The 26,760-nt window shown below is 43.9% G+C and overlaps 3 protein-coding genes and 1 long non-coding RNA gene across 7 annotated transcripts in view; 2 read left to right on the plus strand and 2 right to left on the minus strand.

The window, feature by feature from the left end:
* Positions 1 to 1,013: 1,013 nt before the first annotated feature.
* uts2d (urotensin 2 domain containing) lies at positions 1,014 to 4,211 on the minus strand. The gene is made up of 5 exons (XM_042224221.1): positions 2,183 to 4,211; positions 1,920 to 2,024; positions 1,803 to 1,840; positions 1,525 to 1,615; positions 1,014 to 1,440 (listed from the first exon to the last, which is right to left on the minus strand). The coding sequence occupies exons 1-5, from the start codon at positions 2,271 to 2,273 to the stop codon at positions 1,415 to 1,417; spliced, it is 351 nt and encodes a 116-aa protein (XP_042080155.1). The 5' UTR covers positions 2,274 to 4,211; the 3' UTR covers positions 1,014 to 1,414.
* Positions 4,212 to 4,610: 399 nt separating this feature from the next.
* ccdc50a (coiled-coil domain containing 50a) lies at positions 4,611 to 22,158 on the plus strand. 4 transcript variants are annotated; one of them, XM_042224239.1, is made up of 13 exons: positions 4,614 to 4,934; positions 7,620 to 7,682; positions 9,888 to 10,017; positions 11,982 to 12,072; positions 12,513 to 12,603; positions 15,002 to 15,012; positions 16,363 to 16,380; positions 17,755 to 17,859; positions 18,286 to 18,330; positions 18,530 to 18,667; positions 18,770 to 18,849; positions 18,923 to 19,032; positions 21,394 to 22,158. In XM_042224239.1, the coding sequence occupies exons 1-13, from the start codon at positions 4,880 to 4,882 to the stop codon at positions 21,411 to 21,413; spliced, it is 957 nt and encodes a 318-aa protein (XP_042080173.1). In that variant the 5' UTR covers positions 4,614 to 4,879; the 3' UTR covers positions 21,414 to 22,158. The 4 variants fall into 4 exon arrangements, with proteins under 4 accessions (XP_042080172.1, XP_042080173.1, XP_042080170.1 ...); XM_042224238.1 differs by lacking the exons at positions 15,002 to 15,012; positions 16,363 to 16,380 and adding an exon at positions 17,395 to 17,454 and having other exon boundaries at positions 4,611 to 4,934; positions 17,708 to 17,883; XM_042224236.1 differs by lacking the exons at positions 4,614 to 4,934; positions 15,002 to 15,012; positions 16,363 to 16,380 and adding exons at positions 4,941 to 6,728; positions 17,395 to 17,454 and having other exon boundaries at positions 17,708 to 17,883.
* Positions 22,119 to 25,037, minus strand: LOC121815093. Its single transcript, XR_006054789.1, has 2 exons — positions 24,925 to 25,037; positions 22,119 to 24,803 (listed from the first exon to the last, which is right to left on the minus strand). It is a non-coding gene; the product is annotated as an uncharacterized LOC121815093 (long non-coding RNA).
* Positions 24,942 to 26,760, plus strand: part of LOC102293780 (claudin-7) — a 10,188-nt gene continuing 8,369 nt past the window's right edge. The window contains exon 1 of the mRNA XM_005930989.3: positions 24,942 to 25,043. The gene's annotated coding sequence lies outside the window, so the exon portion shown is untranslated. The remainder of the gene's footprint in view (positions 25,044 to 26,760) is intronic.

A 26,760-nucleotide genomic window follows, 5' to 3' on the forward strand; every position in this document is an offset into this window, starting at 1 on the left:
GACAAGAGAGAGAGAGAGAGGAAAAGAGAGAGAGAGAGAGAGATAACAGAGAGGAGAGAGAAAGAGGGAGAGAGAGGAACAGAGAGGGAGAGAGAGAATGAGGACAGAACAGAGATGAACAAGAGCAGGTGAGACACACATGTTAGTCAAATGGTTGTTTACCAAAAGTATCACCGTATCATAGGTACTCATGTATCTCGTACCTAGTGTTTCTTTTTAGGTTTGTTATTTTTCAAATTCTATATTTATTAAGTTATGCAGGCTTGTTTGCACAACAAGGCTAAATAATTATATAAACTTTTCTGAATCTAAATAGTGGACTTTGGCAGAATTAAAAAAAAGTGTAGTGCAGGTCTATGATGATTTTAGTGCTACTATCATCTAGTTCTGATTCTGGTTCTGTCTTTGGTTAAATCCTCAGTAGTCCTGATTTTGAACTGTTGTAGTCCTGTTTTAATTCCGGATCAGTTCTGGGTCTGGTTGAATTGGGGTTTAGTCCTGTGTCTTGATGCAGCCCCGACTTTGTTCTGCCTTGCTGCTTAATTAAAAAACTAGTTTAAGGTGTCCTGCACATGTGATATATATTTTTCCCTATATGAAGTCATTCTTTTTTTTTAAACAAAACTCAAAACACAGCCTATTAGTCTTTCAGTCATATCTGACCCCCCATGATGAACTGAAACTCAGTTCATCGTGTGCCATATGATTAATGCCTTTTCACTGCAGCGCTGTTTGGACTTTGCTTGTGACTCGCCTCCGAACAATCCAGTCAAATGTGCAACATAAAGCCCGCCACTGCCCACCATCCACTTCCTGTTCGCACAGTTTAAACTAGCTGACAAATGTGCATCACATCAGTAGAATAAATATATAATTAGAAATGATTTAGTCTTCAGTAGTGTTAACAACGCCTTTTTCTATTTCCCCCTTTGATGCTAAATTAATCCTAAAATCAATTCTAAACATTGAAACTTTTAAAGGAAAAAAGAAAACAAGAAGTACAGATTCACATTATGATTTTATTTACACAGTAAAATTAACAGCGGTGCATCTCTATGAGCAGTGATGAGGCGATAGAACTTGTGTGAAAAACAAACAAGCATGTAATTCCCAATTCTACCGCAGGAGGGCGACAGAAACACACGTGTCATGCAAAGAAAACTCTCAGGTAACGTAATGTGTAATGTTTCGTCATATGTGACCCTCAAGTATTTCCAGAGAGCGGCTGATTATTTACAGATTCTAGATGTAAAGCCACGGTGAAACGAAACCTTTATTAATGAAACAACTATGTTACATCTCTATATTGCTGGGATAAATACAGTGTGATTATACTACTGCTAGTCTGAGTTTTAAGGCTATGTTGGGCTTTGCAGCAAGATTTCACAGTGGTTATCCTCCTCTCGCATCCGTCTCAAACGCAGTACTTCCAGAAGCAGGCTACAGGCAAAAAGACAGCATTTTGTACAATGAGCTCATATTAAGTATATTTATAGTGTAATGATTGTAAATTTTAGAGCTTACGTTCTCCGCGTTTCCTTGTTATGGATTTGCCTTCTACCATATTAGCTGTAATCTTCCTCTCCAGCTCCAGGTCCTCCCTCAGCACTCTCAGCTAGAAATACAGATCAAAGTGATTATAACACATCGAGAGAGGTTTTCCAATGTTTTTGTGAATTACTGTAACAACTTTTGAGAATGTGAAACAAAAAATGAGTGCGCCATTTATACACGAGCAGCTTGTTCACATTATAATAACATCGAAATCACATTTTATTAGTGCCAGTTAAAATAAGCCTTACCTCCTCGATCTCAGCTAATTTATTAGCCAGCTCAACACCTGCAGAAAGGAGACCCAGTTAACCAAAGCAGAAATGTACCTGTGCATGTTATCACAGGCATTTGTTTGTAGGTCTCACCCAGAGGATCATCCTTTTCCACTGGGACCAAGCTTTTGTGCAGTAATAGTGCCAGAATCTTGCTCTGGGAATCTGTGTCTTCTTTCTGACTGAAAGCAGGGTTTCCTGGATGTACCAAAGCAAACACACAGTGAGTTATATGCTTATTATCTCTCAATATGTTGAAATTTGATAAAACTGTACTGATAGACAAAGCATTTAATCAGCAGTTGCATGCATTTGGCATTCTAATTCAAATAAAATGTGCTGTTTTGCACACTCACCTGGATTAAATATGCTCCTCCCGTCTACATTGAGCAGTAGAAACAAACTCAGGAGTCCTAAACAGTAGCTCACAGCTGTAACCCTGTCCATGGCATTCAATGTAATGTTTCAAGCGGATTTCGCACTGTGAGCACTCCTTCGAGCAAGGCTAGATGTCCACTTGCTTAAAACCATCCCGTCAATATATTTATACTTCTCCGAGCTGGGAGGAGGGGCCTGTCGGCCCCTTGATTACTAAATTCACTTCTCGTCACTGTGGACTTCGTCACTGAGCCACCTTCTCACGGGGCCCGTGAATCGTCTGAATGAAATACAGCGATCTGACGCGGACGTGCGGCCCAGAAACCCTACATCACTCTGACACGGGTAAATCAAAAAGAGAGGATGCTATTAATCAACCTGTTGGTTGTGAACCAGGATCAGATGTTCTTGGCACTCGCAAGTCTTTTTCTTTTACTTTAATTGCTTCCTAAAATAGGTACGCAGGAGTGGGTTGGCCTAGGGAAAGAGTGGCAAGTAAATTGATTCGGTCCTTAAGTGCACCATAACCAGAGACGGGCTCTTCAATCTTGGCTTCAGGACTGCTTTGGAGGTGAAGAAGCATCCATCACTGAGGCAACGCCAACATCTCACACCTCCCATTTTAACGTATCCTATTCTATGAATCAAGGAAATCACATTTCATACGTCAGCCAGAGGAGCGCACACAGCGTTTGTGCAGGCTAAGGGAAATGAGCTGCTTGAACCTGCTAAATTTGGCTGTTATTATAAGAGTCCTTTGAAATGAGACTTGCACACAGGAGGTTTCTACAAGCTCGCTCCTTTAGCCAATCATCTTCTAAATACACAAATAAAGAGACTACAAACACGAAAACTAAAGAATCAGGAAAGACTGTGCTGAGGGGATCTTCAGGGTCTGTAAATGAAAACCAAATGTACCGATAAAGAACTGAAACTAGGCTACTGAGTCTGCAGGAGGCAGTCACTGTTCACACCAACTAAATATCATTTGGATGCACTTAAAGACCTTACGATGCATTCGTAACTCTGTAACAGCATAACCCAAGCAGTTTAAGCACTCCTCAGAGCCCCACAGCCTCCAGTCCAGCTTCTGTTCTATTTCATCTTTAACATCAGAGGTCAGGCCTTTGTTGACCTCATTGTATTTCACTGAAAAACTAAACAGTAAAACTGCTTAGCTTAAGCATCACTTAAGGAAGCCGTCTGTGCACGCGACCACAAACAATCCCATTGATTTATCTGCAAATGGACCGCTACCATCGACTTATTTTAGGGATGTTATCTCAATTGGAAGCGGTTGTGGTAGAGCTGAACACCAGAGGGAGCAATTAGATTATCATAATCAAAAGAGCAGCTGCAGTGAGCGTGTATTTTATAGAAGGCATGACGCGTGTAAATGCGGATCCATTCACTCAGTCTGCCTTGACGGTTCCCACACATGAATCGTTGCTCGCGTGGACCGTAGTGATGACCCACGGTTGCTTCGTGGTGAAGACTTTCCGAAGCTGCACATGCAGCACACGTCTACAGCAGCTGAACCTCGAGAAGAGGGCTGCGTCAATTCAAAGCCTCTCGTAAGTCAGCCGCAAGTAGTTAGAAACCAACCGGAAGTGTGCTCACTCACTTTTCAGCTTAAAGCAGACGTTAATACCAGCAGTGCATTCTTATGTCCCTGAATTTATAAACGGAGCAGTTGTATCATATGCTGCTGACTTGTAATGATCACTATGAAAATATACACTTAAAACTGCAGCACTTTCGTGTACTAATCATGCCAAGTTTAGAAAATCCACAATTATTACTAGCTTATTTTGGTGATGTATTTCAGCTATTTATAATGTAAGGGTTTAAATTCAAATAGTCTCATTTTCCGAAACATCAGTGTATTCTTAGACAATTTTTTACCTCAATGGAGAGCTTCGTTAAACGTTTCTTTTAGTTCAATAATATATTCAATAAATGTTTGGGAAGCTGGCTGATAAAGGTACATTTCAAAAAACCTAAAGTATAAAGCTAAATCTAAATGTTGGCTTTTGCACAGTCAAAGGTTAAAGTTATACTTGCTGGGCTAAGTTCGTAAGCATGTAGGTCTGGTGTAGTCAGTAGCATGGTTCAGTTGTATTTCTTTATTTATTGTGTCACGAATATATAAATATTTTTAATTAATATTTATAAATAAATAAGGGAACTCTTGAACAATCTTCACTTTGATTTTCTTTTCTTTTTATTCGAGTGTGTGTGTGAGTCGCCTTGAGGCGACTGTTGTTGTGATTTGGCACTATATAAATAAAATTGAATTGAATTAAATTGAATTGATTTATTTTTCCTGCACAAGTCTTGCGAAAGCTGGTATTTTATTCTGAAAAATCTAGACAGGAAATATCCTCTTACTCCGTTGGCCGGGTGTAGGAGGGAGGGAGGGACGCTAGCAATCTGACAGGCAGCTAGCTACAGCAGAGTAACAGCCTGGCAATTACAGCGGCGACGTATCAGGAGAGGGTGGTTACCGAAACTAATCAAAGGGTCGTCCAGCACCTGAACCATCAATCGGGTTTATGAGTAAAGGCGATCAATCAGGCTGCCGTTAACCTTCGGAAAAAACGCTGAAGTGTAATTCACCGTCAACGGGTTTTTTTCTTTTCTTTTTCTTGTTTTTACTTATTATCCGTGACAACATGGCTGAATGTAACGTTAGCATCGACCAGAATAAACTACCTGGAGTGAAAGAGGGTAATGTCCACATAACATGTTTCCTGGAAAAATATAAAGCAAGCTAGCTCTTAAACAGCCAGCCTGTTACGTTAGGATAACTCTAGCGAGGCTAATGTTAACCGAGTAAACGCAGGTGTTTATTTGTTGGTCTCATGCACTACGGCTAATGTGGCTCTTAGCACACGCTGCTAGTGGATGCTAGCACACTTACTGGTCTTTTCAGGCTGGAGTTAGATGGTCAGTCTGGGTGCAGGTGTCATCCAGGCAGGTTTACAGTGGGAAACACCGTTTTATGTGTTGTGTACATGTTGACACAGTGAGAGCCTCCTCATATTAAACACAGTGCTGGGCTGGTGAAATGTGCTGTGTTTACATGACTTGTAACTTTGTCACCTGAGTTGTTTTCCTGTTTTAAGGTATGTGGTCCAGCCAGAGTTTTGAACACAAGCTCTGTTTGAGTTTTGTTTGTTGTTTTGCCCCCGGTCTCATATTCTCTGGTGCCATTTCCTCCTGCTTGTTATGACTGTTCAGAATATGAATCCCACGAGCTCTTTGCCACATAGACACCCAGAACTAGGTCTGCTATTGTTTGTGGATTTGAAAAGCAGAATGGAAACGGGGGTGTTTATATGGAAAAGCATTATGGATGGGATGCTTTGCTGGTGGGAAGCACCTGTTAGTGTGAAGCAGCTGCTGGGCAGGATGTTTGTTATTCTGGTCAGAGAGAGAAGAATCCTGCACTGCTTGTCTAGTCTGCATTGGGAAGGGATGGACTCTACAAAACTGCTGGAAAAGTTGGAAAACAGTAAAAACAACGAGGTGCAGAAATGAACTTGAAATATTTACTTATATTTAGATGTTCTTGTGGTTTATTAAACGCAGAAGTGTCCATCTATTTGCATAGTGCACACATGTTAGACCTATTTTCTATTTCAGATCCTGAAGTGAATGATGGTGTGAAAACCTAAACCGTGAGTGCAGCTGTAACCCGTCTTTCACTTGTGCTGAATTCTTCTGAAGTCTCTTTAAAAGCAACTGTTAAAGTACTGTTGACGTATAAAGCAGCAGCAGCCACGAAACAATCTCTTTGCTAAGAAGATTAAGCATATGGTTGAGAAAATGCTCGGTGGAGGTGTCATCCTCCTTCAAAGCATCTGTCCATTAGCCATCGTGCACAACGAGGCAGTCTGGATGATTTATCAAGTGTGTTTGCCTAATGGTGGTCGATTCCCTCCCAGCGATCTCTACAGTCACACAGTCACAGGCAGTTACTGGTTATTAATATTTCATGTGGATGAAGTAATCTTTGGACTGTAAGCTTGGCAGGGGTGAGGAGACCGTGTGAGCTCCACAAACTGATCGACACTGGTGAATATGTATGATGCCAGATTGCTTTTGCTTTGTTGAAGCGATCTGGTGCCAGCTCCACACTGCTGAAGGCTTTTTGTTTGATGAAGCCATGACAGAATATTCTGTTTATATGATGCTATGGTAAGTTGCTAAGTACGGGGAGTTAAGCTACGCTGACAGAACTTTTAAGTCCACATTCATGTTTAGCTGAGGTTGTGAGAAAGGCCTAAAACCGCCTCCTTAGTTCTTCTTAACAGGAAACCGTCTGCTGTTAAAGATCTGGAGCAAACGTGAAGAGACACGAGCTGTGTGTGTCGTTGAGAAGGATCAGGTGGATGTGTCGGGATGACGTTTGGTGCTGGGGGGTTTCGGAGGAAAAAATCCCCACCTACTCCATCAGCCAAAGCTGTTGTTTTCAGGATGAATCTTTTGGCAGCACCAGTGATACCGAAACCAAGCCTGGAAAGTTTGCTCTCGATTTGTTATGTAGATATGGAAAATGAGCAGTTCATATTTTTTTTCTTTAAGAAAACATTTTTATTCTCTTCCTACAGAGCTGAGATTGTGGCTGGTGGACTTTTAGTCTTTGGCCAGGCCTGAAAATGACAGGAAAAAAGTCCTGCGTCATAAAAACTCGGCTTAGATAGAAAATTCAGGTTAATCTTACTTTACTTACTGTAGCTTATTTGGCTATACACAAACACGTTTCGTTTTACTGCCTTTGGGATGTGTTTTCTGCTAGATGAGCAACTAAATGTTGCCTTTTGAATTGCACATTAGGGCAGCAACAAAACGTTTTCTCACTTCTTCTCACCTTAAAATAACTTGTCAAGATAAAAAACCCTGAGCGCTTTTTTAGTCTGAGTGCAGAGCGCTTCCTCTTTCACTTTCAGTTCATCTCAGATCCAAAAACAAATTCCAGAAAGTCAGACAGGATCTAAAATCACTTTGTGTAGCTAAGAATGATGTGCTCATTGTGCAGCGAAGCACTCTGCTCAGCTTATCAGATTAAAAACAAAAAAACCGTTTTAGGAGTAGTTTCTCAGTCAAAGTAGTTTCTCAGTATCGTGACACATTTGATTCCCTGTTGGTGGAATCCTGACACTTTGCCTTCTGTCATGACTTTAAATTCATTTGTATTGATTAAGCACATGAGGGAAGACGTGCCAGATGTTAAACGGGGAAACCGTGAGAAGTCCGATTCAAATTGACGTCTCTTCTTCCTCAAGCTTGTGTTTAACTGGGAGCATAGCTCTGTGTTTGAATACATGGGGCTGTTTGAATGATTGTAACGTTTGCTACACTTTCCAGCACTCGTTTTTAAATGAAGCCTGTTTTTCTTCCTTTCTTTAGTGTGCCGAGACTTTGCCGTGCTGGAGGACCACTCCCTGGCCTATAACCTCCAGGAACAAGAAAGTAAGCATCTACACATTAGTCATGTTTGGGGTTTTTCTTCATCCTAAGGCAGTGGTTCTCATTCATTCTCACATTCAGCTTGACTCTTGATAAAATGAGTTTCTACTCCTGAGGAGTGTCACGGGTAAAACAAGCGTTTGACAAACAGTGCTGCCTTCTCCCTCCTTCAGACGTTTGCTTTCCCTGACTGTGTTCAGGCAGACGAAAGTGTGGCTACGTTATTCATGTGACAGAAATCCAAGTTTATACAGAGAGGTCTGTATGTGGAGAGTCTGTTTAAACACTTGGTGCCATTTATTATTGCACTGTTTTCTGCATTGGGCTTTTTATGTAACTGCAGATTGTTTCTTTCCTAAATCATTTGGTATCACTTTGCTAAAAATCAAGCTTTGAATTATGTTTTATTTGTAGCAGTAAAAGCATGCATGCAGCCCACGATGCTCCACTTTGCTTTTTGCAGGGCAGAGCGCGGCGTCAGTGGCTGCAGTCTGATTAAGCCCGTATAAACCCTGGTACACAATTAGTCGAGCCATGTTGCGGGACGCCACAAAGCTCTGCATCAGAGCAGTGAGGTGGCTTTTTTGTGTGCAGCAGCTGTAGCACAGAAAGCTCTGATTGTAGAGCTGAACACACTGCATCTGTGTCTCCTTTTACGCTAGCTGGTACTTTAATGTGAGCACATATGCAAGTAATTAGAGTCATTATAGAGGGCTCCGTTCCCTCGCATCAAGATAAGTTGTTGAAATCTCACATCAACATCTTTTTCAGGTTCTTTCTGTGCATCAGACACGGGCTGCTGCTGTATTTTTATCGAGTCTGGTGAACCTTTGCACTAAGTTTAGAGTGTGAACCGAGAGAACGCGCTGCTGTAGAGGACACTAGTTTGTCTTTCCGTTTCCTCCATTGTAAAACCATATAAAGGTAAATTATGCCACGAGCTCTGCTAAATAAGAGGAAGGCAGATGTCATCCAGCCTCACTCTCAGTGCAGATTAGCTGTAATGAATATGATTGTGCCCTTTTAAAGCTGTAGGGATCTACAACCAAGGCTCATTTCCATTTGCTCCTTTGTTGTCACAGTAACTGATCAGGTTTGTGTTGGCAGAGTGTTCTTTCACCTTTGACCCTGGAAGTCAAAAGGGAGGATGCCATTTAATATATTTCAGTAGTTCTCTAAATATGCAGTCCCCCCCCCCCTTTTTTTTTTTTTCATGGATCACATCAGCAGATGGCGTCCAAAAGAAGATTTTAAGCACATTGAGTTTGTGTTCATGTGCAGATACAGCTGGCTTTTGTTCCCATTCAAAATGTTGAGCATGCAGAACAGCAAAGTGTCCAAATGTCACATGGAAACATTTCTGCAAGGCCGTGTCAGCACTTGGCATCTTCCGTTTCTGTGTTTGCTTCTTTTCACCGTGCAGATTTCCACTCGTGTCTGTTCTCACAGCTCAGCGTTGTTTCTTTTCCTGAATGACCCGAGGCCTCTTCAGAGGATGTGTTTTATGAACAGATTTCACAATGTCCGTTTTGTTTCCTTGAAAGATGAATCCAGATTGCTGTTGACACGGCAAACATGGCAGTGGATAAATGTCCTTCATTTTACGGTGTGACTTCAGTTATACCTTCAGACTTTTTTTTTTTTCCATGGGCTGTCAGCACGTGAAAAATTAATCCCAGCGTCATTCAAGAGAACCCCCCAAAAATCGATGTCAGTCCCTCGACTCTTTATCATGTTGGCACAGCTGTGACATGGTTTCCTGTTTCCATCCCACCGATCACAAACACAGACCTTATGGAGCTCCTCACGTACAAATTGCCAAATGTAATTTTGTCCCGGATCAATAACAAAGTGAACAGAACTGAGCGAGTGAGTGATGCGCTGCTTACAAAGTGCTAGAAGTGCGTCAGCAAGCAGGATTTCTCATCTGTTATGGTCAAAGGCATGCCGTCACACAACCTTGGAACGACGCCTCAGCCACCAACATTCATTCCTCAGTGACTGAGAGCGCAGTCTGTTGAATAGCAGAGGCTGAAACGGCCGCGGCGTTTCTCTTGTCCTCAGCCGATCAGCTAAAGAGTAGTTGGTGCTCCTCAGACGCTGACGTGTAGACGTGCAAATAACCTCTGCTGTTCAACATTTATGTTATCTCACTGATAGTCAAGCCTGTGTGTGTGTGTCTCTGTGTGTGTGTGTGTGTGTCAACAGTTGAGAGCCACTTGGCCTCCAATGTCTATAAGAGCCGTCTGGTGCAGAACGACCTGCAGGTGGCCAAGAAGCTCCAAGAGGAGGAGGATGAGAGGGCCAAGATCAAGACTCAAAAAGAGAACGTTGACATGTAGGTGTCCCTCACACGTCAGCCTCATACACACCTGTTAAATGTAAGAAGAGCAGGAATTACTGGAGATGTGGCTGATGGATCAGAAAAAGTCCAAATCAATAATGCCATTGAGCACATTTATTCATTGAGCTTTGTGCTAATGAAAAGTCATACTAGAGTCAGCAGTTGCGTAAAAGCATGCGCCTGGTTATAGGCGTGCATATGAGCAACATTTGTCCAAGTAGAAAAATAAGGATCTGCTGGTTGGATGTTTGGTTTTTGAAATGAAGCACTCGATGCACCTCGAGGACTTTTAAAGCCATCAGATTACTCAGCAGTACTCGCTGTGAGTGTTATTAGTTACTTTGATGATGGCATCTGTTTCCAATTAGTCTAATCTCGTGTAATTACTCCCAAACCCCGTCCTCGGACAGATTTGTGCTTCAGCAGCGAGGTCAGCCGGCGCAGCGCTCTAGGTGACTCCTGCTGAGTGATCGTTCAGAGTAGGTTTAACACTGTTATTGTTATAAATGAGAAGATCCTGTCATTCAGTATGCTTTCAATCTTGTTTTTGCCAAGGAGCAATCATGAGGTTTGGAGCTGGTTCTGCTGACCAGCTGGTTTTCAGATTATTTAAGAGGAGATGTTGCTGAGCCATGCGTCAATTAGGCGTAGGATGTAACAGACTTCCTAACAGGTCTGTGCTAAAGACATGTTATATCTGTGTTAGGAGACTCATGCTAACCTACAAAATGCTTTCAGTCTTTATCCTGCTTTAGAAACATGCAGAAACAAACTGCATAAGCAGATCTTCTTCAGTTATGGAGTCTGTGTGGTGTCTTTGTCACCGCTGATGTATAATTATATTCCCGGAGGGGTTTGGGTTGCTTCCAACTGCATGTCCAAAGCAGTGCAGCGTGTACACTTACTAACCACAGTGGCCTGATGCAGAAACATAAATCTGGCTCCGCTGAACATAGCAGAGAGCTCTGTTGTCTCTGTTTCAGCCCAAAGCAGCAGTTGCATCCCAAGTGTGCAAAAAGGCACTTGGAGTCTTTCTGTGCTCTGCAGTTTTAATCAACATAAAAGCGCTGACTCGCAGAACCCACTTATTTTAAACACACATAAACATGGAGGGCTCGAGTAGAGGGATTGCACTCCCTGGTTGCGAGGCCAGACGCCTCACCGATGCACGCAGGCCGGTGCTGCCGGTCTTGTTCCAAGCTCACCGTCTATCCCACACTCGCCACTTAGACACCGGACTAAACAGCATCACTTCTTTCTCAGCACGTACTGTTTCAAGACGCTCAGGTGCAGCAGTTTGTTTACATGTGCCACTTTAATTCATCCTAAGCCGTTAACCACTCGGGTCAAATCCAGGTACGGCGTGGGTTGTATAAGCTCCTCCTTCTGTTAGTAAGATTTCACACTCAGGTGCGTCTGCACACACTGTAAGGATTTTCACACACCAGCCCTGCAGGCAGATGGTGTTTTTGACTAAATCGTGCAGCTTCAAAGATGAGTGTGAGCCAAGGCGCTAGTGAGATCAACACTGCAGTAAGCTAAGATCCTCCTGCTCCTGCCTGAGGCGCACTGACCATCATTCACAACATGCTGGATGACTTCAAAGCTGAGGGTTCGGGTGTTGACTCCCCTTATGAAACAGAATTACTGAAAACTGTAAGTGACAAAAAAGTGCATCATTTTCACAGTGTTGAAGTCAGTGAGGCTTTTAAACCTTTATATACACAACAATCGAACGTGTGTAGTACCAGAGCCGGTTTCAGCACCACTGCGTGAGTTTGTCGTCAGAATAATTGAGACTTGAAAAGTGTAATAAGGCTTATTTAACAAATGTGTCAGTGTAAATATGCATCTTTAAGCAAAGCTGTGAATTTAAAAATGTCCTTCCATTACATCCCTGCTGTAACATTTTCCCGCTTCTTCTCTTCGTACATGCTTACAACACATGTGAACCCCAGCGAGCGGCAAGATAACGAGATCGCCCAGGAGATTCAGGAGGAACTGGTCCGACAGGCAGAGCGACAGCGACAGCAAGAAGAGAAAGATGCGGTAGGAAGTGGACCTGAGGCAGTGCTGCTTGTTTCTACCCCTCAGTTGTTTCTAGTCTTCCTGTTTTGGGCGGGTCATTCTTTTCCAATCATTGCGCCTTTGTTTCCACTTTTATTTTTTTTTTATTTTTTTTTTTAAGTAATTGGGACCTTTTTTTATATATAAACATTACAATGACATTGTTGATAAATGGGAAAGCTGAGAAATCCTAGATTCTGTTTCCCAATCAGCAACACTGTTTATGTGTTAGATTAGTCAGAGTGAGCTAACTTGGGTCAGATCGCCTCCTACGTGCTCCATAAGGTGAACGAAGGATGTGCTAATTGGCCTGAGAAGCGAGCTACTGTACGTGCACCCAAAGAAATATGACCTTTGTCTAAGTGGGACATTTCTATATTGATGCGGGACGACGTGCTTACTGTTGCGTTGTTTTGTTGTAGGCCATCGCTCGTAAGCTGCAGGAGAAGGAGATGAAAGAGGACAGGAGGAGACATAAGCAGCTGGAAACGCGCTTTGATGAAGATCATGGAGGTGAGGAGAGCACCGCTGACTTATGTAAATGCCTCATTTATGTTGACTTATGGCTGTTGGAGCAAAGCTAGTTTTCTATCTTAAAACGGCTGACCGTTGTATGAGCGGCCCTTTGGCGACAGTGGGAAGGAAAAACTCCCTTTGAACAGGAAGAAACCTCCGGCAGAACCAGGCTCAGGGAGGGGCGGGGCCATCTGCTGTCGATCGGTTGGGGTGAGAGAAGGAAGACAGGATAAAGACATGCTGTGGAAGAGAGACAGAGGTTAATAACAGATATGATTCAATGCATAGAGGGAATCCCCGGCAGCCTACGTCTATTGCAGCATAACTAAGGGAGGATTCAGGGTCACCTGGTCCAGCCCTAACTATATGCTTTAGCAAAAAGGAAAGTTTGTAAGCCTAATCTTGAAAGTAGAGATAGTGTCTGTCTCCTGAATCCAAACTGGAAGCTGGTTCCACAGAAGAGGGGCCTGAAAACTGAAGGCTCTGCCCTCCCATTCTACTTTTAAATACTCTAGGAACAACAAGTAGGCCTGCAGAGCGAGAGCGAAGTGCTCTAATAGGGTGATATGGTACTACAAGGTCATTAAGATAAGATGGGGCCTGATTATTTAAGACCTTGTATGTGAGGAGCAGGATTTTGAATTCTGGATTTAACAGGAAGCCAAAACAGGAGAAATCTGCTCTCTCTTTCTAGTCCCTGTCAGGACTCTTGCTGCAGCATTTTGGATCAGCTGAAGGCTTTTCAGGGAGTTTTTAGGACTTCCTGATAATAATGAATTACAGTCGTCCAGCCTGGAAGTAATAAATGCATGAACTAGTTTTTCAGCGTCACTCTGAGACAGGATATTTCTAACTTTAGAGATGTTGCACAAATGGAAGAAAGCAGTCTTACATATTTGTTTAATATGTGCGTTGAAGGACATGTCCTGGTCAAAAATGACTCCAAGGTTCCTCACAGTGTTACTGGAGGCCAAGGTAATGCCATCCAGAGTAAGAATCTGGTTAGATACCATATTTCTAAGATTTTCAGGGCCGAGTACAATAACCTCAGTTTGATCTGAATTAAGAAGCAGAAAGTTAGCGGCCATCCAGGTCTTTATGTCTTTAAGACATTCCTGCAGTTTAACTCATTGGTGTGTGTTATCTGGCTTCATGGACAGATAGAGCTGGGTGTCATCTGCATAGCAGTGTAAATGTATGCTATGTCTTCTAATGATGCTGCCTAAGGGAAGCATGTATAATGTAAACAGAATTGGTCCTAGCACTGAACCCTGTGGAACTCCATAATTAACCTCAGTGTGTGAAGAGGACTCTCCATTTACATGCACAAACTGGAGTCTATTAGATAGATATGATACAAACCACTGCAGCGCAGTACCTGTAATACCTACGCATGTTCTAATCGCTCTAATAGGATATTATGGTCGACAGTATCGAAGCTGCACTGAGGTCTAGCAGGACAAGCACAGAGATGAGTCCACTGTCAGAGGCCATAAGAAGATCATTTGTAACCTTCACTAAAGCTGTTTCTGTGCTGAGCTCTGAAACCTGACTGAAACTCTTCAAATAAACCTCTGCAGATGATCTGTTAGCTGTTTGACAACTACTCTTTCAAGGATTAAAGAATAATTCTCACAGCTTTTCACAGAAGAATATGAAGTCATGAGTAAGGCCACGGGAGGTGATCGGTCTCTGTTTCTGTGCTGGGTTTGGTTTTGTCTCCAGCTTTGAGTGCGGTGGGCGTGTCTCTAACACTCATGGCGATTGTTGCTGACTTGAAGATTGTGGAATGCATTTATAAGCACATAATTAACCCTGAAGGAAGGCTTGCGTGTTCCTGCAGAGAAATAACTCGTCCTTTTACTCCCAGTGCAGAGCGCTGATTGAGCCTTTTGTACCAGAGTTGGCATTTGGTGAATTAGGAGCAATTTTAGATTTACTCCTGATGTATTTAAAAAACAACATGTTTTTAGTGTTTTCTGGGGCTTCTAAAACGTGTTAGCAGCTCAGTGTCACAATTTTATGTTTCATGTTGAAAAATTGAAGCTTTGCTGCAAGTCCTAATCCAAAATGTCATCACGATTGCTTCTGTGCCTGAAGCGCTGCGGCCGTTCCTTATTGCGTCTTGTTGAGGCATGAGTGCGGTCGCAGGTCTTGAACCACAGTTGTGACTGTGAGTGTGGGAGGAAGTAAATTTCCTGTTCCTAATAAAAGCTCAGCTTTTCTCTCTGCAGCTGCTAAATCTAATGTGACATGCTGACTACCAGCTTTGCCATTTCAACCCTTTTGGGTGTTTTGTTTCTGAGATTGACTCAGAACACTAAACCTCTACAGTGGTGTCGCTCCCACACAGGAAGCACAAAGGAAAATCTCTTTTTTTCCTTTTAGTCAACAGAAGAAAAATCAGTCTGGTTTTCTAGCAATTTGGTGCTCTGCAAAAATTCAACACACACACAGTTTCTACTTAAAGTGCTCGTGAGTGATTTTTATCTTGTGCTCGTTTGTTCATTTAAACTGTCACAGAAGCTGATTTGAATAGTTTCCGTGTTGGTGTTTGTCGGTGCAGAGCCGCCCTTCGTCGGCGCAGACGGGGACGGGGCGAGCCTCGCTGTCAGTCCACCTGCTTGTTCTCTGTATCGACTGCAGACTGTGAGAACTTATGTAACTGCTCACCTGTAACGTCACCACTGGGCGTTTGCACCTGTGACTGTGATGATGTCACAGTCTCTCTCTCTGACGTACAAAAACATGTTGCTTCTCGTCACTGAACAGCTGTCAGGGTAGAATAAAAGGTTAAAAATAGGAGAATATTTTATTTTTTAAAGTGAGACGAGGTGAGCAAACAGCGAATGCCCGTGGGCGTCTGAGCAGGTGTCAGGCTCTGCTCGTACCTCCCTGCTGCTGGTTGGATAACTGGAATGCCATTGCACTGACTGGCAGCGCGGCGAGGACTGGCCTGAGCTTTGTTCCTCGCTGTGCGTTTCCTTTCATTTGTATTCATTCAAACATTGCTCAGCCACATGTCGACTCCCAACAAACAGGTTTCCTTAAAGCTGAAGTGCTCAGATCATCAGTTTGCTCTGTTGGTGTGTCTGCAGCATCTGTATTTACAAAAGCAGTGGCATGTGGAGTGCAATGGAGGAGCAGACCATTTGTAACCATTTAAAAACATCATATACTGGTTGATGTCCCATCATGAGTCCTGAGTGCCTTTATATCCAGTCAGACTGTCTGATAGCGGCTAACACTCGCTGTTGCTGTCTTTGCAACATTTTAATTTTCCAACCGTAACAACTGCCGGGACGTTTTGGGTCATTTAATGTCATCTTCTGCATTTCCTCTTTCTTCTAACCACTGCTCTCCTCACAGGTGCTGTATCTAACCCGGTGCTCACTAACTGTCTTGACTTATATTACACCTGTCTGTTGTTGTTAACTTTCCCTGTTTTCATCAACCACCACCATCATCATCATGGTGCCTTCTCACTCTGCTTTGCTCAGCTGCAAGAAGACCTCTAGACTTGGACAAACCCAGACATCACACACCGACGTCCCCCGGGCGATACGATGCTCCGGTGAGCTCACGTCGAGATTACTCTCCAGATTATAGTTCAACAGAACCTAAAAGGAGCAGACACCCAAAACTGGATGCTGCAGCACCCCGTGGTCGCTCCAGATACCCAGAGGGCTATCTGCTGGGAGAAGGAGGCCGTAGCAGGCACGCAGATCCTTTTCCTGAGCACCTGATGCACAACAGAGGCAAGCACGGGGACAGGTATCCAGAGCACGAGCCCTCACAGACTGGCAGAGCCAGGGATTTAGGGTACGAGGACACAGAGAGAGTGGTGAGGAGGAAAGAGAGGCCAGCTAGACCACCTCCAGTACAAATTCCTAAAGAGAGGGACAAAACGTGGGTCAGAGAGCAGAACAGGCAGTACGACCGAGATGGAGGCAGAGAACCGGAATATGAGAGGTATACTGCAAGAGACCAGAGGAGGGACAGAGATCGGAGGAGGGACAGAGACCAGGACCTCAGGTGGGGAAGAGCAGAGGGGCGGGACGGAGAAAGATCCAGAGACAGAGGACGAAGTTTGGACAGAGAGCTAGAGGGACACGGACATCGAGATAAAGGAAGACAAAGAGCGAGAACCCGGAGCAGGGAGAGAGGACTCGAAGAGGCCTTTGTGGAGCCAGCACACAGCCGGGACCGGCTGAGGGAAGGGAGGGCTTCCTGGGAGGGGGAAGAGGAGGATTTTGAGAGGACCAGGGGACGGCACCGTGTCCAGTCCAGCCCCAATGAGCTGTTTGGAGATCATAGGGGCGATGAAGGCAGAGGAGACAGCAGGGAGTTCTGGGACCTCCAGCAGGGGGAGGGTCGTGGCAGGGAACGCAGTCATAGTCAACCCAGCGGAGAGACAGGTATCACCCCGAGCTCCCTCTGGGCTCTGCGGGGGGGCTGTGTGGTGTGCTAAACCTTTCTGTGGCAGTCTGAGGTGGTGGGTCAGTCTAACAGCGATCGCTAACACACACGTTAGATTCACTGTTTTCATGATCAGCGATGTTGTGATTTCAGGTTTGAGGCCAATGATTTATTTCGCCTTGTGTGGAGTTTTCTTGTCTCTGTGCTTGGAGTGAGGCGTGTGCTGTGTGCTTTCTTATGGCTTGATGAGCTTTGTAAGCTCAAATGTTTCCTTGATAAAGGGCTTCAGAGCTGGTTGTGTGTTCTTGTCAATTGAACAAGCTAAACTTTACCATTTCATGGTTTTAACTGATCTGAGATCTGCCACAGGTTTAAATGACCCAAACACAGCGAGCAACACCAGTGGAGATGCACTGCAGCCCTTTAAAGGTGCATTGGCTTTGATCCAACTGCTGCTGAATGTATTTTTGTGTGAATGTGGCATCAAATTATTGATCATTCAACAGACAAATGATTTTGATCCATAAATCATTTTAATTTATCAAGAAAAATGATACAAACTTTACTTTATTCTGTAATTGTGTAAATTGCACCTTTAAGATGAGATTTCCTTTTGCTGAAGCGAATCCTAATAAATAATCGTCACAGCCCTGCTCTGTTAGTCATGATTTGCCTTTTGCAGGTCGTATTGCGCACCGTGGCGGCGGGTCAGTAATGCCAGAGACTGAGTACGGACTGAATGAGGCCACCAAGGGTTTGACCAAGCTCGATCTGCGCGAGCAAGAGCTGAAGGACCTGGAGGTGGCCAGGAAACTGCAAGAGGAGGAAATTAAGGTCAGGAAGGAAACCAGAAGAGAAGTACGTGTTGTCCATATGTGCACGCACACCGTGACGTACAGGGAACAATCACATTAGCTTATAGTTAGCAAACAATGTGCGCAAAGAGCAAAGTTAAAGGTCTGTCGGTCTGTGTGTGGTTGAGTTTCTTCTTCTTTGTTTAGAAATCAGTTTTGTAAAGAAATGAAAAGGTTTGAATAACTCTGCCCATAAATGTATTTTTGTTGTGCATTATTTGATTTGACATGATGAAACGTGATTGGCTCCAGAGCAGCCAATGACAGTAAAGCATTTGACTCTGTTATCAAAGCTGTAAAGAACTTGAAGCCTTGATGTCAAAAACCAAACTGAAAGTGTTTTTCTTGTGTGTTTCCAACATCACGTAACATCTGTGTGAGAACGTAACCTTTTCTCTGGTTTCAGGCGAGCCAGATGCACGTGCGTGCAGCCCAAGTGGCACAAGACGAGGTGAGTGTGTGGAAACTCCTCCTCCAACATGGATAAATGTTACGTGCAAAGATGCTCTGCAGCACTGGAGGTGTCGCTTTGGCTGCTTCGTGTGAACCAGGTGTTCTCTGATGACATCTGGGACGCTTGTGTAGAGTTATGTCATGTGACATGTAGGACGTATTCTGGGGTAAATGACCTAGTCGCCTCGCTTTGCCAGGAAATCGCCCGACTGCTGATGGAGCAGGAGAAAAAGGAGTACAGGAAGAATCGCGAATGGGAGAAAGAGAAGGAGCGGGAGAGGCTGGCCATGGAAAGGATGGCAGTGGAGAGGAGGCGGCAAGAGGGAGACTACAGGGTAATTTTCCATGACCGTGCATATTTTTAACATGCGTGCTTTTTCCATATAAGACTGTATTTCCTCTGTGGGACGAGAACCATAATTTCTGTTGGTTTCCAGCCAAACTCCGAGGATGTTGTCCGGCCCAGGACACGAGAGGAGTACGAGTACCAAAGGCAGAAGAACTACAAGCCTCCGAGGTACACGGCTCTCACCAGAAATGTCCAGTCTGTAAAGAAGCAGAAATGTATTAATGTTTTGCACGTGTTTCAGGCCTCCACAGCCGCGCACACATGACTATGAGAATGTCAGTCCTGGCTACGTCTACCCAGATCACCCTGCTGCCCCTCGCGCTCCAGCCAGACCTGATCCAACTTACAGAGGTAAATGAAAACCTAAACAAGGCAGCTGCTGCCCTTTTTCAACACTGTGGTGTTTTTGCACTTTAGTCTGCTTGATGCTAATAGCCGTGTCTCTCCCAGCGTTCCTGGCTGCGTGTGTTCTGCAAAGGAAGAGTTAACTTTGAATCTGCAGATAGAAATACATCAGGCTGTCAGACTCAACACTGGCTCAGAAATTTAATTAACTAAATATACTAGTAATACTACAGTATTTAACTAAGAAGTTTTTTTATTTGTTTTATTTATATAGCACATTTCAAAACCAGGGGTGTGCCAAAGTGCTTCACAGAATCAATTAAGTGCAGTTACAGATACAAATATACTGACAGGTGGGAGACATAACTATGCAATATACAGTAGGCACAAGCCAAAGGCTGAAGGTTAAACACGATAAGCTTTAATCAGAGCAAAACGATAAAACGCAGTGCCATTACAAACACGCAGATATAGGTTGAGGAAGATTATTCCAGAGGTAGGGTGCAAGAGAGGCGAATGCTCGGTCACCTCTGGTGTTGAGCCGAGATGTAGGTCACACCAGGAGCATTTGGCCTGCTGATCTAAGCGCTCCCCCGGGGGTGTAAAAGCTGAGGAGATCAGTAAGATAGCTGGGTGTGGTATTATTTATGATTTTAAACGTGAACAATAAGATTTTAAAATCAATGTGATTTTAATGGGAAGCCAGTGCAGGTCAGAAAGAACCGGAGTAATAGACTCAAACCTACCAGTCCCATTTTGAACGAGGGCAGAATGGAGACCAGCATAAATGGAATTACAGTAAACTAATCTGGATGTAACAAAGGCATGGATACATTTTTCAAGGTGCTTACGTGGTATGTAGGGCTTGGCCTTGGAGATTAGACGTGATTGATAGAAACTGGATTCAACTACCGAGGACACGTGTTTGTGCAGCTTAGAGGAACTGTCCAAGACAACACCAGGTATCAGAAAGAGAGTCAGCAAAGGGCCCAAATACATCATTGAGTTCAGCCTGACTATCGACGATTATGATTTCCATTTTCTTATCATTGAGAATGAGGGAATTGCTCAGCAGCCAGTTTTTAACTTCATTCATACAATTGAAGAAGTGTTGCAACGATGACGTGACATCCTCAGCCAGTTCAAAATGGATTTGAATGTCATCCGCATAGAAGTGGAAAAAATATTGTATTTTTCAAGGATTCGGCCCAAGGGTAACAAGTATAAAGAGAACAGCATAGGACCCAGCGCAGACCCCAGGGGGACACCAGAGGTGAGCGGGGCAATGGAGGAGGAGCAGGTACCCATGGTGACAGAAAAGGACCTTTCTGATAGGATTTAAATGGCCTGCATTTGTATAGCGCTTTTCTAGTCCATAGGACCCCAAAGCGCTTTACACTACATTCAGTCATTCACACACTGGTGATGGCAGCTACATTGTAGCCACAGCTGCCCTGGGGCGCACTGACAGAGGCGAGGCTGCCGGACACTGGCGCCACCGGGCCCTCTGACCACCACCAGTTGGCAAACATGGGGTTAGTATCTTGCCCAAGGATATTTGACATGCAGCCAGGAGGCAGTCTGGGATCGAACCACCGACCTTCTGATTAGTGGCTGACCTGCTCTGCCACCTGAGCTACAGCCACCCCATTTAAACCAGCTAAGGGCACTGCCCGTGATGCCCACCTTAAGCCTCATTAAAAGGACTTTATGGTCCACCAAATCAAAAGGAGAGGACAAATCGAGCAAAGCTAAGACCACAGGCGCCCCGAGTCAGCGATTGAGAGAAGATCATTAAAGACTAGCAGTAATGCAGTTTCCGTGCTAAAGCTTAGACCCGACTGTATTTTCCCCGATGTTGTTTGCATCCAAATAAGCTTGAAGTTGGGAATGAACAAACAAAAAGTTTACTTGATTACTTTGGTCATTTATCAGTAGGAAAAAAACCAGTTAAGTCTAAAGTTTACATTTTTCATTGCTGTCCAGATGTCCAGTCTTCTGGTCCCCGGGCCTCATCTTTGACATCATCAATGTTAAAATGAACATCTTCATTTCTTTCAAGTGGTTTGTTTTGGCCAAATGTCTAAATAGGAACATCTCCCTTTATTTTCTTAGCACTGCCTACATGAACACGTGAGAGTGCTGAAGGCGTTTAGTTCGACCAGAGCTGGTTTCTCGTCACTCATATTAATAAACTCCTGAACTCAACCTTGGAAAACTTGAGTTCATAAACACTGCAGCATAAATTGCACTGCAGCAGGGCCACGATTAGTCAACTAGTCACGATTACGTCGACTACCAATCGTTTGTGGCAGCGCTACACTGCAGTATGTGGAGCTCATTTTCTGTCTCTTCCATCTTTTTCAGGTGCCTATCACAAGCGGTGACTCAGGCTCTCGACCGTGCGCACACATGCTGTCAGTCCTCCTGTGTGTGTGTGTTTATCTTTTATTTTCACCCATTCACACTCTGTTGGCCAGAATCCTTTGGACAGTCATGAGTTGGCAGTGGGATTTTTTTTTTTAATATCCTCCAAAGTTGAAGTGGATGTGTGAGTGCTAGAAATACACTCATCTTTTTTTTAATGATCTGTAAAATGTGATTGCATATTTCTTTGAACTGATGTGACATTAAGCCTAGCCAAAAGAAATCTCCCATGATTCTTTGCTGTGTAAATGAAGGAACTGCCCCCCTGCTGTGGTCATTGTGTGCCATCAAAGGGCTTAAAGCCTCTGCTGGATGTAACAGAGTTCCTCGAGACTCTTCATGGGACATGCCTGTCTGGTCCACTGTGGCTGTTACAGTGTCTTAGATACCAACGTGGCAGCTTCTTTGTTACAGCGTGCTGCGCCTCTGTTCTCGCCGTGCTGTGCAGCGAGGCCCTGTGAGGGCTGCCCATGTGCCACACAGCCTTTGACTCTGAAGGGGATGCATTATATTTTGTTTTATTTGCTGTAATTATAAAACAAAGAAATAAGCCTTGATTTCGGTGCTGGTAGCTCTGGCTTTCATATGTTTCCCACCTTGTTCCAGCGCAGAAGAGGTGGAGCTTAGCGGCGATCCGTGGACATCGATCAGCTCGATGTGTTTGCGTTTTATTTGCTTGTGAGGGGAGCTTTTTTTTTTTTTTTTCCACTTAATCCTGTCTTTCTTAAACTGTAGTGGTATGACTGTATATGACTCACTGTTTCTATGTGCATGCTTACTGAGAGTGTACAGATGTGTACATGCATCTCAGCTCTGTATCAATATTAACTGGCTCCCTCTTTATTATCAGAAAGGGCTAAAGCTGCAAACAGCCAATAATAATCTCTCTGTAGAAACTAAATATGTGCTCACATATACTGCTGTACAGTATTTCAGTCTTCTGCCAATATTTCATATGAGCTTGTCATTTCCAGCTGGCCCATAAAAGAACCAGTACCAAATGAAATGCATGTGTTGCCTGTGTCAAACCTGAGTTCATGCTCAGATGCTGTGTTTAAATCTGCGTTCTTGTTTTTTACATTCGACCAAATCATGTGGAAACTGTTCGGTTCTCCCTCCATGAAACTTGTATCCTGCTCGTTGTCTTTATTGAGAAAGGGAGCTTTATATTTATTTTTGTAAATTTCTTTTTTCCTCACATTGTTTCCTCAGTTTTCATTGGCCAAGCTTCCCCGCTGTCACATCCAGGACTGTCCGGTCTCATACTTCCTGCTTGCAGAAAGGAGATATTCTAGTGTTTTGTTTTATATTTCTTCAGGTCCTGATATTTTTGGCTATGAGAGGAAAAAAACGGATAATGAAGAGCACATTGCTGAAATGTTTGTGATTGCCACACAATGACTCACTCATTGAGCATTTGGTGCTGCGTAGAGTTTTTGCTTTGTAATAAATGTTGCTGAAATTATAAATCTGCGTGGAGAACAAGCCCCTGTGCTGTAAGCAGAAACTTTTCTCTCGTAGTGCATTGAACAAACATGCAACTGTCATTGAACTACAGTGTGTGCTACTTGCTGTTGACAGAATGAGAGATGTGCCATATACGTGTTGTTTTTCAGGGACTTTACAAATTGGAGGGATTAAAAGTTGTGGTTGTAGCGGAGCTAGCGCACCCACTGTGGTGGGTCTCCCTAATTTATTCTTTGATGAGAGCGCCACCTAGTGGACGTGCTTCCAGTTGGTGAGGGTACAGATCACAGTGATGTGTATTTGTGTATGTTGTGCTTCAGATATGACTTTACTTTCATGTGTTGTCTGTTTTCTTTGATTTAGGGCTTTATGCAATCTACCAATCATGAATCAACATGTTGGACTTTTAAAGTAAAATGAATTTAAGTTGCTTTTACTTGTAGCATCTCAAAATGTAATAAATTGCATCAGCATTTACACCATGAATACAACGTGTTTGTGAAGCTGTAGGCCACTCAGCACATCTCACCTGACATGCCTGCTTCATCCCACAGCATTAGTTGATAAGAATACAGGGGGGGGGGGGTTCGTGTTAAAGGTCACATTAGTTTATTGGTCAAGATATTCAGTGACCTAAGTTTCACTCCTCTGCTCATGATGACCTGCAGTCACCCCCTCTGGGGCCCGCCTGATGTGGGAGAACTCGTAATGCAGAACGTTTGAAGCCTTCAGTGACCTCTGACCCTGGCACATGTAATCACAGAGTTACCTGTAGTACAGGTTTTGAGTTTCCAAAGGCAGAAACTGCTCAAAGCCTCTGGATTTGAGTCCTCTTGAAAACCTTAGACTTCAAGAAACTACACCTACTACTTAAAGTCAGTTTGAACTGAGACTGTTCGTATCACTCAAGTTTTAAGTGTCACTTAGGTGATTTCAGCCATGCTAAATGAAAGGAAGACACAGTATAGCAGGAAGTGCTGCTTTATTTGTATTGCTGCATAGAGAAACAAGCAATCATTTTTCCTTTCATCATGTTAAAGTCATGTACTCGTGTGCGACATCCTTGTGTGAAGTGTTTAGTGCCAGCAGCAGATAGCCTTTTATTGTCAGAGTTTTAATTAAATTCTGCCACTCTAAAGTACAGTCACACCCTTCCTCTGAGAACAGAGCTGGTTCACCAACATACCTGAAATACTGAAGGTTTGTCTGCAAGTGGTAACACCACTGCCATGCCCTCCATGGGATATGTCACAACTGAACTACTGGAAGCTACACCTGAACAGCCAGAAAAGCGGCTGCTGCTGTGAACCTGTGATCGGCTTCAGTTTGGGCAGTCTTAAAGGAAACGCTACAATCCTCTGGAGATCACTCTGCTGGGACAGCAGATGCATGAGGAGGTCAGGCCCACCAGCATGCAGCTGTTGGGTTGTAGTGCTGCTAAATCAAATGATACAGTGGTGACACTGATGTTGACTCTGCTCGTGTAACAGTCAGTGACGCTGGAATAGTTCAATTATGCAGCCCAGATTTAAAACATGATTTACAGAAATCCCTCCAAACCATGTGGCAGGCAGCCCTGCGCTAAAGGCCGGGATGGGAAGTTACACACACGACCAGAAACAATGACTGAAATTTGAGCACAGAAATTCCCAGGCAAAGTTTCCAGCTGTGCGGATAACACAAGTTCTGCAGGCGGGAATCTCTGCGGACAGAGGCAGGCGTTTGGTGCTCTTCCTGTACCTGCCGGAGCTCACAAGTGCGGGCCTACCAAGGTGTTGGTACCCGGTTAATGATATTGAGCACTGCGGGTCGCGCTGATAATCGCAGGTCAGCCGGACGCAACAGGTGTTTTTGATTGTCTGGGGTTTTTTTTAACCTGGAAACTGGGGAGGGGGAAAACACGATTACATACATCCTGATCAGCAAGGCAGTTGGTTAAATGGTTAGCATAACTGCGCAAACAAAACAGCAGCACGGTGTGTGTCTACAGGTAAATGAGCTCACCTGTCCGGCGTGCAGGGTCAGCGGACCACTCGCGTTCAGCTCCTCTCAGAATGGTGAAGAAGCGGGTTTACTGCGAGGACTTGACTGTCTTTTCCGTGTCTCACCTGGCAGGTAGAAAGGTGAGTGCAGCTGTCTATCTACTGGAGCACGCCGTGTTCAGACACGAAGACACGCCCACTCATGAGAGAGAGCGAGAGTCACCGCCTTCTTACATTTCTGTCAATCCAGATTAGAGACGTTATTAAAGAGTAAATCATCTCGGGAGAGAGAGAATAAACATCGTTTCCTCTCATGACTCGTTGATGTGAGTCTGCAAAGGAAAAAAAAAGTGTCCGTCATCTTTAATCTAATTCACTGCATGTTTTAGTTTGTGTGCTCGTCCCCGTGAAGCCTGGGGCGCATCTGCAGGAAAAACCGGTAGAGGTTGTCAGAGAACTATTCTGTTAAGCCTTCCCGAGCCAACCCTCAGAGAGACAAAGAAAACCCCAGCTCTGCTTTTATGAGAGTTCAGGCCAGAAGTTACAAAATGTGAAGTGAAAAAAAGAAAGAAAGGTTGTCATTATTATTATCGTTACTTCTACACCCTTTGGTTTGGTGTATATAAGCATGTTGGAGATTGTAGGCCGGCTGGATAAGGGCTACATTTAATGTGAACACTTTATACAGTAATAATATTTTTCATGCCAACAATCACTCCTATGGCAGCATTGCATCAGCTGAGTTGCTTCTAGGGCCCCACCCTCAGCTAGAAACGAAGAAAAATCATTAACCATTTACGATCAGGATCATCAAATCTGCCACAACAAAGCTCATCATCTATCGCGACTTTTTCCAGAAACGCAGTTCTTAATCTGTAACGGGAGCGACATGTTTAGCCTAGATTTGGACTCATGGATAACGGTTATCTTTTTCAAACAACCCTGACTCAGAATTATCACAGTCCCACTGGCGGTTATGTCAAAGCTGTAGAAAGTGCTCAGCGCCTAAATGCTGACAAAAGAATTTGAATTTGAAGTAAACCTTCTCATCTCATCTAAAATAAAAAAAATTAGCAGGCCGTTTGGCCCGAGGCGCTCTGAGCTGTGCCTGATGCAGGAATGACACCCGACTGGTTTGAAGCAGCAGCTAGGCCCATCTACGGAGGGAGTCTCTGCTGAATGCATGCCAAGGCAGTCCTCCAAGTGTTGTTAAAGCAGGCACTGAAGAACATAAACGTACTGAATTTGTTTTGCCACACTGACCAGCCAGTGCAGTTACAGGACGCTGAATAATTGGATATGCGCAGAATAACAAAAAGCGTGTCATATTTATGGAAGTCAAGCTAAAAACCGAGTGAACCAATATAGCAACTGCACATGTAAGAAGAAGTCACCTACGAATCTGCAGCCTGAGCGGATATCAGCAACATGGTGTGTGTGTGTGTGTGTGTGTGTGCGTGCGTGCATGTTACATAACTCTGATATTTATCAGAACATGGCCTCAGGCCCCGTTGTTGCAACCCCAAGTAAAGACTTACTAAGACTAACCAGCACATTGTGCTACTCTCTGAGCTCTCCGAGTGGACAGCTGTGACAGTTTGCATTAGACAGAGACCTACTCATGCAGCAGCACTTCCTCCACCCTCAGACTGACCTAAACCCCTGGGGCAGAAGTGGCTGGAAGTTAGGGAAGTGACTTATTTAAAGTTTAACTAATATAGCTGAATGTACTGTAGAATCCCGGAAAGTTAATGATTTATATTCTACCATCTGTCTACAAGTGTATGAATATTTATTCTGCCCTCAAAAAACACACTGAAACAGAGACTGACAGTGAACAGTAAGACTAACTTTTTTT

The sequence above is a fragment of the Haplochromis burtoni genome, unplaced genomic scaffold, assembly GCF_018398535.1.
Source record: "Haplochromis burtoni strain Fernald_Lab_line unplaced genomic scaffold, NCSU_Asbu1 Contig_133, whole genome shotgun sequence".
Classification (NCBI taxonomy): Eukaryota; Metazoa; Chordata; class Actinopteri; order Cichliformes; family Cichlidae; genus Haplochromis; species Haplochromis burtoni.